At 37.8% G+C, this 12,922-nt stretch overlaps 1 protein-coding gene across 5 annotated transcripts in view; it reads left to right on the top strand.

Moving 5' to 3' along the window:
- The window catches only part of LOC127623319 (CMP-N-acetylneuraminate-beta-galactosamide-alpha-2,3-sialyltransferase 2-like), a 55,148-nt gene extending 42,384 nt beyond the window's left edge, over nt 1–12,764 (top strand). For all 5 annotated transcript variants that reach the window (XM_052097732.1, XM_052097728.1, XM_052097730.1 and 2 more), the window contains 5 exons: nt 2,619–2,812; nt 5,274–5,453; nt 8,498–8,543; nt 9,326–9,445; nt 9,878–12,764. In XM_052097732.1, coding sequence (XP_051953692.1) covers nt 2,619–2,812; nt 5,274–5,453; nt 8,498–8,543; nt 9,326–9,445; nt 9,878–10,057 — 720 coding nt within the window. In that variant the 3' untranslated portion in view covers nt 10,058–12,764. The remainder of the gene's footprint in view (nt 1–2,618; nt 2,813–5,273; nt 5,454–8,497; nt 8,544–9,325; nt 9,446–9,877) is intronic.
- Nucleotides 12,765–12,922: the final 158 nt, after the last annotated feature.

The raw sequence follows: 12,922 nt of genomic DNA on the forward strand, positions 1-12,922 counted from the left end.
CTGGTTTGGGCACAGTTTTAGGAATCCTCTCACTTTGTTATGGTTAAAATGTTGTTAGACATTGTTGTGGTTAGATTTTCTGAAAAGCTTTTTGCCTCACACAGACCGTAATTTAGGTGTAATTTAAAAATAGTAAATTAAGCACTTTACAGTGGCTGTAAAATCATAGCGTAAGAGTTCCTATTGTACTTTATTAAAAAAAGACCTCCGTTTGGGGTGTGTTTCTCCTTTAAAGAAGAAAGTATAGGCCTCTGTGAATGTGCTTATTCATCATATTTATGAGATGGAGCCAAGAGGGTGTTTTTATTAAAGAGAACATGAGTAATGTCTGAGGAAAAATTAAAATAACTGTGTCAACTGAGGCAGAATTACAGAAATACACTTTTCAGAGTGAATTAAATCCAGTGAGGGTGCCTTATTGTATTAAGCAGCAGAAGTTTAAAGATTTGAGGAAGAGGATTGAGAAAGATTTTGGGGAGATGGTTGGTAGATACCATTTTGAATAGAACTTACAGTATATATTTTTCGAAGGCAATACGAGTGCTACTTGTCAATGCAAAACTCACTACCACGATGCTAGTGTGTTGTGAGTGGTTGCCTGACCATTGCTATACAGTTGCTAAGGTGTTCTGACTTCTTAGTGTTATTAGTGCATAGCTATGCGGCTGGAAAGTTGTTCCTTACTAGCCCAAGTCAAAAGAGACCACCTAAATCTCAATGATATTCTGGTCCCTATATATTGTTCGGGTCTCTCTTTCAATTTCTGCAATGTTTTTCAAAGTCCTGTTTTATTGCCTGCCAGATGATAATTGATTATCAGATCACTTATAAAAGTTATAAAAGTGGTACACCTCTCCTAAAACCATACAACACATACAATACAATTGATAACAATACAGAAAACACATAACACAAACCATGCGGAATAAATTGCACTGAAGTTCACCAAGCTGAGAATGATAACATAAAGTCCTTGGATAGATAGACATTGCAATGCATGTACAGTTCTGCCTTGTGAATGGATAGTGTGGAAAAACAACACAACCTCCTGATTGAATTTCAGGACCTCTGTCTGGCTGGAGTAAATAATGTCTTAAATGAGCAAACGTAAAGAGGATTAGGGAAGTAGAACCAGCCAGAGCCAGAGAAGAGAGGAAAGATTTTGAATTCTGTTTTGATTGTGAAAACTCTAGTATATGCAAACATACAGTATATACATTCCGAATTAGAGACACAAACACAATGGTTCCCTTCCTCCAATCAGTCTCTTTGTATAGGACTTAGATGGTCCCAGAGTAAAATCACTGGCTGGCATCTGTACCCAGAGAACATCTGCCAAGAATTATTGGGTCCAGTGGAGAGCTGGTGAACTCTGCCAACCAAGGGCTGAGGGAACCATGAGTGGAGGACTGGAGGGAATGGAAGCAGGGGCAGAGAGTGAGAGAAGGGATTTGGACAGAAGCCAAGCCATGGAGGGAAGTCAATAAATACAAAATATACTTCTAAAAGGGCTGGTCAATGTTTCAGACCTCTAATCTGATTGGACAAGTGAATTTCCAAGAGTACTGCTATTTATTGTATCACTGGGATGATATACTGTGTGCATTACTCCACTTTGTGTTCGCAGAGTTCTAGAAGGGCTGTCAGTCTGTGAGATGTCTGGCTATATGCAAAGTTTGAAGCTAATAGATATGGACTAAAAGCAGCAGATCTTTAATTTTTTGGTTAATCTTAATGGTTAATACAAAAAGGCCTACATCCCTACCCTAAACATTAAACCTAAACCTAACCAATAATGTCATAAAAAGCAAATGCAAGAAAAACATATAATGTTTTGAATGTTAAGGCTCTGTCCAGTATTAAATCAACAAAACCTACTTACTTAACCTAAATCTTAAACCTAACCAATTGTGTCATAAAAAGCAAATGTGAGGAAAAAACATAGTTGCTGAAGCAACCACATCATTTTGTGGTGTTTAATGACACTTGGCTAACGTGTTGACTCGCATGCTTTCTGGAGCTAGCACTTCGGTCCTTGAATCGCAAGTGCTACACTCAATCAGCTGAGCTACTGTACAGTTTGACGGTATTTGAACATGCTTGTAAATGTAGTTGGTTATGTAATGCAAATGTTAAAGTGAAGTTAAGTGTTTTAATGTCATATGATAGCATTGTGTGAGGAACAGGGCAAAAAGTGTTTATGAACTGATTATCTAGCATTCAACTCTTGATTTGTATAAAAGGGAATGCAAGTCATTGTTATTGTAGCCCATCTAGTTTTAGATTCACCATGATACTGCCGCAAAATGTACAATGGGCCATGTGAAGATTTTTTTGGATTTTTTGGTTTGGACATTCAGTACAACACAATGCTTGCTCAGGTGTTAATGCTAAAAATGATAAAATGTGCACATGTGTTTTTTAGACTTTTTTTATATACTTAAATATTAGCAGAGGGCTTTGGTGGCTAATTGGCTGCCTAGATGTTCATTTTAGGATGCATGTGTGTATGGGCAGGTGTGCAGATGGCTCAAAGTTAAAAGAAAACTGCCCAACCTTATGCTAATTTCTTTCTCTCCTTCACTTTTTTTCTTCACTTCCCTCTGGGCTCTGTGCAGATGTTGCAGCCTCAATTCAAACCCCACAATATCCAGCAAGTTCTACAGAAGCTATTCCAAGTAATTCCAGGCCGTTCCCCTTATGGTTCATGGGACCCTGGCCGCTGTCTACGTTGTGCTGTTGTGGGGAACTCGGGCAACCTCCGTGAGGCAGGTTACGGTCCAATGATTGATGGCCATGACTTCATCATGAGGTGAGAAAGAGTCTTGAAATGGAACTGGGAAAATAAAATGGAATCTTGTGGTAGTATTCTAAATTCCCACAGTCATGAAAAATCCTGGAATATCAGAAATTAGTGTTGTGATGAGTAAAAATTGCACTTAAGCATCACAATGTCTGATTTGTGAGCCAACAGATCTTTTGAATCAATTACTTTCAATGAATTAGGCAAACCAATTCACAAATAAACCAATTTTTTGCACATTGGTCAGATCATAATGATTTTTAAAAATCCTTATCTAGCAATCATAAACTACTGGAAGTCATACAAATTCATTGATCAGAAATGTGGGAACCCTGTTTATATCTGAATCTATTGATGTTTTGAAACTGCCAAGTAACATGATTGAAATTAATGCCCTTTCCTTCAGAATGAGATGTATTTTCTGGGGTACAAGTCACCTTCAGATCTGGTGGTTTGACATTTACAATTGCAGGTTTCAGTCGAATGAACATTGCAAAGGGCAGCTTGTGCATACCGTAGAGTTAATAATGACCTGGGGGGAAAACCAAGGGATGGAGTATGTTTAGTAGAGATCAGAGAGACTGTGAAACAGAAAGAGATGGTGTAAATTGAGGTGCTATTTCAGTGAAGTCTTTATTGATTCAGATTAGAACTGTTCAAATTAATCTTCCGTCCTCCTCCGTATCCATCTCTTTTTTTTTCCTCTTTTTGTTTTTTGCCCTACAGCAGCTGTCTCTTTGTCTTTTTATTTGTGTTTAACTGCTGTCTGCTCTCATTCTGGCACTGTTTAAGTGATGGCGGGTGTGCTCTCTCTCAGTCAGATGAGTTTGCGTTTGCTGGTTATTGCCTAACAGAAAATTCTATTGGCTGAAAACATTTCAGTCAATGTTTTAAATCAGCTAGCATCTTTGTATTATACCCACTGCTACATGGCAACAAGGGGTTTCATGTACTGGTAATGCATATTCGTGTTCGAGATTTGATTATGAATGAACACGTTCAGTACTGCTATGAAAATCGAATTTACCAGTTACTTGTCACAATGTATTTATTTTTTACCAGTTTTTTCACATTTATTCTGTTTTGAGTATAGTGGATATGTTTCAGAATGTGCAATAAGTTCCAAGAGTCTGAAAATGTTTCTATTTAGCATTTTTTATAAGTAATATAAACATTTAATTAAAGATTTTATTATCACAATAACAATTTGATTACAGAATGCACTTGAACTGGCATTACTTAAATGTTGTACAATGGAGTTAAAATGGTCAAAGTCACATAGGGGGCCTGGGTAGCTCAGAGTATTGAGGCTACCTGAGGCAACCCTGGACTCTTGTAGCCTCTATGTCTGTGCCCATCATAGTAAGGAAAGACTAAGAATAGTTTTTAACATTCTTTAAATTTATTTAAAACTATCGGCTGATTAATTGGTTATCGGCATTTCCCACTATTTTGTTATCGGTATTGGCAAAATTCACAAGAAAGGGGCCTGGGTAGCTCAGCAAGTATTGATGCTGACCACCACCCCTGGAGTCATGAGTTTGAATCCAGATGTGCTGAGTGACTCCAGCAAGGTCTCCTAAGCAACCAAATTGGCCCAGTTGCTAGGGAGGGTAGAGTCACATGGGGTAACCTCCTCGTGGTCGCAATTAGTGGTTCCCGCTCTCAATGGGGCGCATGGTAAGTTGTGCATGGATAGCGGAGAGTAGCATGAGCCTCCACATGCAGAGTCTCCACGGTGTCATGCACAATGAGCCACGTGATAAGATGCGTGGATTGACTGACAATTTTTCTTTCTCTGTTCTCCCATTTTGACAGTCACAAATTAGCTTTCATTTAAATATTTCAGCATATTTCTCTCATTTACATAATTTTGGCTGTTTTAAATATTTTTTTAAATCCTGAAAATGTGTGTATTACCAGGTTTAAAAAAAATCTCTTTTTCAAATTTGCCTCCTGCACTTTGCAGTTCCATAAGCAAAATCATTATAAATATGAGTATTGTGCCATGTACTTTGGCCTTCTTTAACATTGGTTTGTGTTTAGATTTGATTGGTAAATAATTTTCCTGGCTTTGAGAAAAGCTTTGAGTCTTAAGAAGATAAATAAAGACGGAGAGAAACATGCACATTTGTTATTGTGCATTAAAATCTCCAGGACTATTACATCTAGAGCTTTTTTAAATCCTGCTCCTGAGATTCCAGGCAGACAAATGCAAACATAACACTTAAATAAACATAATTTCTTAGAGATACAAGGTAGTGTTTGTTGAAAGAACATGAGTGGTAGAAATCTGACATCCATCAGAGCAACAGATGTGTGTTCCTGATAGAAAGCCGACCATGTAGTTGAAAGCAGTTTTTCTGTTTGTTTCAGTGGAATGCATTTAATACTGTCCAGAACTTTTATGTTTCCAGGAAGTGAGGTATTGTGTTCTCAGTCTAATTTACCCGGGGTCTGTGTGTTCCAGGATGAACCTGGCACCCACTGTAGGCTATGAAGAGGATGCAGGCAGCCGAACCACACACCACTTCATGTACCCAGAGAGTGCCAAGAACCTGGCGGCTAATGTTAGCTTTGTGCTGGTGCCTTTCAAGACTCTTGACCTGTTGTGGATCACCAGTGCACTCTCCACCGGCCAGATCCGCTTGTGAGAAGAGTAACACTGACACAAAAATAAAGAAAAACAGCTACACATCACTTTTTCTTACCCACATCTCTTTCTCATATTTTTTCACACTAACATGGTCAAAATTGCGTAACTGGTAGGTTTGGGATCGATGCCTTTTTCACGCATCAATCAGAACATTTTCCAGATGATTATCAGTCTATATCAGCATTTCTTAAGATGTAAATAATAGAGGTAGACCGATATATCAGTTTTACTGAAAAAAATCAGTAATGTTTGTTGCTTTTTGGATCTATCTATTATTTGTAAAAATCAATGCTGATAGTTGACAATATTTTTATTTTTTTCATTTATTCCTCTGTGGCCGGCACAACTTGGTTCAACAGTATAACAGATGCCTATAGAGGTGAAAGAAAAACAAACACTAATACCAAATTGGGATATGTTGCATCTAAATCTTTCATCAAAACATCCATATTTTTATCCTCACTTCAATGCATATTTAGTTTTTTTGATCAGATAATCAAGTGTTCTGAATTGAAGCGAGGGTGTGCAAAGATAAATCTGACTATATGGAAAACCTGACCCATCAGCACAAATATTGTGTCTGCAACTATATATCTTGTAAATAATAAAAAACCTCATATGATGAAGTATTTCTTTGCAAAATCCCTCATCTGGTGTATATATTGACTACAAAAAGCTTAATTTGGTAAATACTTAAATATGGAGCATTGTAACGGAGAAAAGTCTCAGTCGTTTCAAAATTAGAGTCTTAGGTGAATTTATTCATGTTGGACTCTTGTAGCCTCTATGTCTGTGCCCATCATAGTAAGGAAAGACTAAGAATAGTTTTTAAATTTTTTTAAATTGATTTAAAATCTATCGGCCATTTAATTGGTTATCAGCCTTCCCCAACATTTTTGTTATCGGTATTGGCAAAATTCACTATCGGTCGACCTCTATTAAATAAGGCTACACCGAACACTTAAATCTTCTGCAAAGAAGGGGGCCTGGGTAGCTCACCTAGTATTGATGCTGACCACCACCCCTGGAGTAGCAAGTTCGAATCCAGGTGTGCTGTGTGACTCCAGCAAGGTCTCCTAAGCAACCAAATTGGCCCAGTTGCTAGGGAGGGTAGAGTCACATGGGGGAACCTCCTTGTTGTCGCAATTAGTGGTTCTCGCTCTCAATGGGGCGCATGGTAAGTTGTGCATGGATAGCGGAGAGTAGCATGAGCCTCCACATACAGAGTCTCTGTGGTGTCATGCACAGCGAGCCACGTGATAAGATGCGTGGATTGACTGTTTCAGAAATGGAGGCAACTGAGACTTGTCCTCCACCACCCGGATTGAGGTGAGTAACTGTGCCACCACGACATAGTATGTAGTGGGAATTGGGCATTATAAATTGGGGAGAAAATTAGGAGAAGAAAAAAATCTACTGCAAAGGCTTAGCAGTATTTGTTGGTAGCTTGGAGTCGATAGTAGTTGCGATGCCCTCCGCCTTCTCGAGCTGAGTACGCACAATTGTCTTTGTCTCTTCATACATATTTTTCAACACAGTGTTAGTAAAGTGTGAGCAACAATGTAACAAACTCAGATTTCATTTCTTCTAACATGTTAAAAAACACGTTAAGCAGCTGCATATTCGCCTGTGGCAAATTAATTAATAATTTTTTCCTATGGTTCTGCAATTGTAGGTTGTACCTGTTTACTGCCTTTCACTGCACATCCTCTCCATTCGCCATGAGATCTGTTCAAATAGTGGGATAGTAGATTGGTTGTGTACCCGGAATTTGGCAATTCTGCCTTGCACTTTTTGCACACAGTTTTTGATTTTTCCAAGTATTGGCCTGCTCCATCAACTCTGAAGTGACTTCAAACTTTGTTTTGCCCTTTTCCCAAAACTCTCCCATTTGTTTTTCCGTCTTAACATTGCTCCCTATGCAAAAAATCTTCTGCACTATTGTAGGGTTGATAGAGGTGACGAGAATACCATGTATTAAGTACAGTAAATGTTGATCAACACCTTGTGGTCTCCCAAAGCTATTATGCCAGACTACATTAAATGGAAGACCAACTGAGTGTGAATTGGAAAGCACAAATTACCACTAGGCATCATATTTAAATGTCGGCTTATGGTAATGTATCGATGCCTCAAAAACATTTTGAGAATATAACGTTCTGATCGATAATCAATGTATCGATATTTTATGACATTCCTAAAAAGGTTATTTTAGAGCAAATGTTGACCCACAAATAAACTTATACCTTTTGATATGCACACAGTGATAATGGCCATGACTGTGACATTTCGGGAGTGACAGTTGTGAGAGTGAATCCTCGAAATGATCGTTCTATGTGTGTAGAGAATACAGAAGTCGCTCCTAAAATTGTGATAGTTGATATTAATAACGTAGCATATTTTTGGCATCTCACAACTGTTAACAAGAAACAAGGATGCCAACAGCTTAACCTGTTGGATTTTAGATAATTACAGACCAGAGAAATATTAGTGACTGACAGAGATTTGTGTTTTATGCTCAATGGCATCACTGCAGTTTGGAATATATGGTTACATTTTTTTTTTATGACTTGTTTTATTCAGTGCAGTCTTCAAACATCAGTCATGTTTACATTTAACATACAGTGAAGAGTAGTGTTAAGGAATTGGATTAAATAATAGTGAGAAGGAAAATACAATGACAGAAACTGGATTTAATAATTTAGAATTTTTCTGGAGTGAATTCTGTTTTAGAATGTGGTTGTCACTCCTGCAAATTTACAAAAAAGAATAGTGACAAGCACACAGAAGGGGAGAGACAACCCTTTTTTGCTTTGGTGTGTACTTGGCCAATGAAACATTAATTTATTCCCTCTATGAGCACACTGCAGTGTTCTGTACCCAGAAATCCATCATTCAAAGCACACCAACAACTATATTCTCTGCTTCAGTGAGAGACACTGGAAAGTCAGCATCAATTCAGTTCACAGGTCTTTAAGAAAAGATAGATAGAAGTCTGAAGTAGGATAACTTATCCTTTATCTCTCCCTCTTTCTTAGTACTTATGCTCCAGTGAAGCAGTTTCTGCGTGTGGACAAAGACAAGGTAATATATTCTCATCCCATCTCATAATCTCAAGGAGCACACATTTCACATCTGTACTGAATGACTTGTGTCATCATCTACCCACACTAATGTTGTTCCAAACCCCTATGATTTCCTTTTCTCTGTGGAACACAAAAGATGTTAGAATCAGGATCAGAATGAGCTTTATTGCCAAGTATGCTTGCACACACAATGAATGTGTCATGGTGACAGAAGCTTCCAGTGCAAAGAAAATACAACCATATATACATACATGCAAACTTATACATATAGTGACAAAACAAAATAAGATATAACAGATAAATAAAAAGAGAAATATACAATAGAGCAATAATATTGTTTGAATATTTGATATACTGATATAGCAGGCAAAATGTTAGCCTCAGTCACAATTCACATTTATTATATGCAAAAATATGTATGCAATGAAAGTGAATGGTGACTGAGGCTAACATTCTGCATAGCATCTTTTGTGTTCCAAAACATAAAGTCATGGCTTTAGAACAACATGATGGTGAGTAAACAATGACAGAAGTTGCATTTTTGCATAAACTATCCCTTTAAGGCACTCCTTTATGGTGGCTCAGAGGTGCACATCACAGCCAAATCAGTAAAACAAATAAATGCTGACAACACAATGAATCTAAGCCGCAACAGAATGAACTGAAAATAATCATTTGTTTTACTATTTGAAGAACAATCTTGTATTCAATCTGTTCTGGGCGACTACAAATCTCCTCATGTCAAGTTTGGTTATTGGATCCTCAAATAATGTCCTGTAGGTGCAGATCTTCAATCCGGCTTTCTTTAAATACATCCATGACCGGTGGACACGTCATCATGGACGCTACCCATCCACTGGCATGCTAGTCTTGTTCTTTGCTCTACATGTGTGTGATGAGGTAAGACCCAAGGATAGCAAAATAGACTTGTATATTTACAGTCCTTGTATCCAAAAATATGATTTAATAAGTCCTTTGATGCATAAGTGTTTTGGTGCTTTTTTATATCAGGATATTAGGTTACATCTACATACAGTACATGCATAATGTAAAATGTATATCTTAGGTCTTGCAACTGGTTACCATTTCTTTTTTTACCATTTCAGTTCATAAATTCAATGTATTTTCTCAAGTAAAATTTATTTTAGATGTGTCACACCGCAGGACATGTCAACTTTCCAAAAGTAATTTAATGTCCTTTACATTTGTTATGAAATTCAAAGTAAATATATTCCATACTTGACGTATAAATTATCTTCCAGAGCTTGTTCGTTTGAATACATTACCAAGCACTGGGAGAAGCTATGGATGATTCTGGGTCTGTCTCTACAGGTGAATGTATTTGGTTTTGGGTCGGACAGCCGGGGAAACTGGCATCACTATTGGGAGCAGAACAGGTATTCTGGAGAGTTCCGTAAAACCGGTGTCCATGATGCAGACTATGAAGCCCAGATCATCGACAAGCTTGCCAAGGCAGGCAAGATCTCAGTCTTTCCTGGAAAATTAATATAGGTACCAGTTGCGAAGAGATGGACCAGATGATGGACTAAAACATACAAAACCACCTATTATTCACTAAACACGCTTGGTGTGACTGTTCAAAGTGATCAAGAAGTGATTTATCATGATGTTATTACCATTCTGGGCTGTCACGATTGTACAGTATTCTGGGCAGCATCCCCCATGATGTGGTGGTTTTGAAAGGAGATACTAGTAATTTGCGCTGTTCCTTGCAGGCCTACCTCAACCAGGAAAAGGAACTCGACTAGCAAGGGACACCGATATCTCCTCACCACTAAAGAGCATGTTAGGTTGAAATTAACCAGCAATCACCATAGTGTATCATAGTACTCTTGTAATCCTCTGTGATTCATTCATTAAAAGCTTGGACACAGTGGTGGGTTGTTTCACTTCCGTTATAACGCTCCACAGCAGTTAATTCCTCATGTCACCAGGCGCATGTGGCTGAGTGGAAGTTTACATGTTACTACTGTTAAACTGAGCTTTTAGTCTTATTGAATATTTTACGCTTCAGTTGTTCGTGTTTATGGGACGATCATGCTAACGGTTTGCGATGACCCTGCATCACTGTGCTCGCAGCAATCTCAACTTTCTTTTTGTTTGGATAATTATTGCTAATTAATGTTGAGCCTCCGATTGATTTAGTAGAGGAGGATGGGCTGATGTTAACATAACTGAACCACTGACATAGTCCAATATGAACACATGAGCAATATATATGAAATATACTGTATGTGGCATACATTTAGAAATATTCAGAATGATAATCAAGCTGTGGTGATTGTTTTAGAGATGCACTGTGAACAGTGGTAGAGCTACAATATTAAGCTACTCTTGTAAAGCAAAATGTAACAATGTTAAAATGCTGCCACGAAGGGTTTAGTGATGGACAACATGAATTGTATATGGCAAAAGCATTGGATGTAGATTAATCCAATAGATTTCATCTGTGAAGCCCAGTGCATTACGATCAGGGCAACTTATGAGTCTCATCCTGCTACGTCATGTATCGCCATGTGAAATTCATGGGTGTACTTGTTTTCTTGAAAGCCTATAGTATATTTAACTCTTGACACTCCTTTGCTGCTCTTTAGCCATTTAGGTCAAGGTAACCTTTTGACATTTCTGCACAAGGTTTTGATTTCTCTTGTATCATTTGTAGAAGTTGAAGATTTGTACAGATTTGTAGAAGTTGAAGAGAACTGCGAGAACACCAAGATCTAGGCCCAGTTTTTACATTCAGGTGCCATAATTCTTTTTCCAATGTAGACATATCAGCTTTTTCAGTGTGTAAATGCACACACACACACACACGCTTACGTGCCTTGTCCTTGCTTCTGGACACATCCTCTCTCCAGAGCACAGCTAACCTTAGAACATGCATAAACACATGCTATTGTTTCTTTTCCCCTTTAGTCTTCTTACCAAGCTTTAATTGATGCAGATTCACGCACACACAAATCTGGGCTATAAACTAGGGCACAGATAGTCCGCCCACCAGCTGTCCTCCTACCCACACATGCTCTGGGAACATAATTCAGAGATTCTCCTGGGTGCCACCATCTCATCCTCATGTCTGTTCTACTTAGTACTAAGCTGAGTGTCGTGCCTTTGGGATCAGGGAGGGAAAAGCTCTCCTGAAGACCTTCTCTGCTTTTGATTTTAGAGCTACCTACTTGCATTTGCTGTTGCAGAAAGTCTACTGTAATCCGTAGAAAATCCAGACCTGTGGCTACACAATGGAGTCAATAATGTTAAGATTTTTATACGCGTAGTTGTCTTTTGAAGGTTACTGGATACTGGATGAACCCGAACTGTGCAGTTAAGCCTGCAGTGACTTTATTATATTTAAGCCTATTCTGGAGGATTTCTATTGGATTTTTCAGTTTAATTCTAATGTTATGGATACATAGGATGGCTGCCCTCTTCTTGGTAGATTATTGAGTTGTGCAGTTTGTCACCAAAGAGTTTTATCACATTACAAATCTTATTTGTATTGTTAGACATTTAGATGGTGTTTGCTAAATTTGGATCAATGACAATTAGTTGGATCTTGGTCTTTTACTTGAAGGTTCTCCATGTACCTTGCTTTTAAAGTATTCAGTTGTATAAATTGGCTTGAAGGGCTTTTGTTTCTTGGTACTGTGCCACAAGAAGACCATACTGCAGAATGATATTCAGGAAGACCTCAAACATTTTCTGAAATACAACTTAATGTCCACCTTCTTTGTTCTCTCTGTTTAATAAGATTTGTGGTCAAATTATGTGACCTCTTCCATATAGGCAAAATTAATTACTTTGTCCTTTGTGGATCAATATTGTAATGTTGAAAGAGCGTAGGACGTTTTGTATACCTTTCATTGAATCGTTTGTTTGAGTAAATTATTGGTTGGCTTTGGGATCACATAAATCCCCTTCAGAATACAGATATGCAATAGATTGAGTGATGCTTGTTTTAGGTAAACAAAGAAAAAGAGTGATTAAATTCAAAATTAGGTAGTAGTATTTAGATCTCCCTTTTGAACAGAACTGCACTAACTACTAATAATCTTGAAAACTGCACCATCAAACAAAGCTGTAATCCCTCAATACAGACTGTACAAATCTTCACTGTGCCACTGTGTATGCTCTCATTAACTTCTCTTTAATGTTGTAGTGACTATTGGGTCAGTGTTCTTTCTTTTCATTATCTCTATAAATAAACAGTTTAAAATGTTTGTGCTTTGCTGTGATTCATTGATTGTATAAAAGTAAAAAATTGTAGTACAAGTTGTTACTGTGACTCAATTTAATTTAATTAAGTTTTAACTGGATGATGCTAGTTTAGATGTACGATGTTCACACGGTTGAGCACCT

This window comes from Xyrauchen texanus, chromosome 29 (assembly GCF_025860055.1).
Source record: "Xyrauchen texanus isolate HMW12.3.18 chromosome 29, RBS_HiC_50CHRs, whole genome shotgun sequence".
NCBI lineage: Eukaryota > Metazoa > Chordata > Actinopteri > Cypriniformes > Catostomidae > Xyrauchen > Xyrauchen texanus.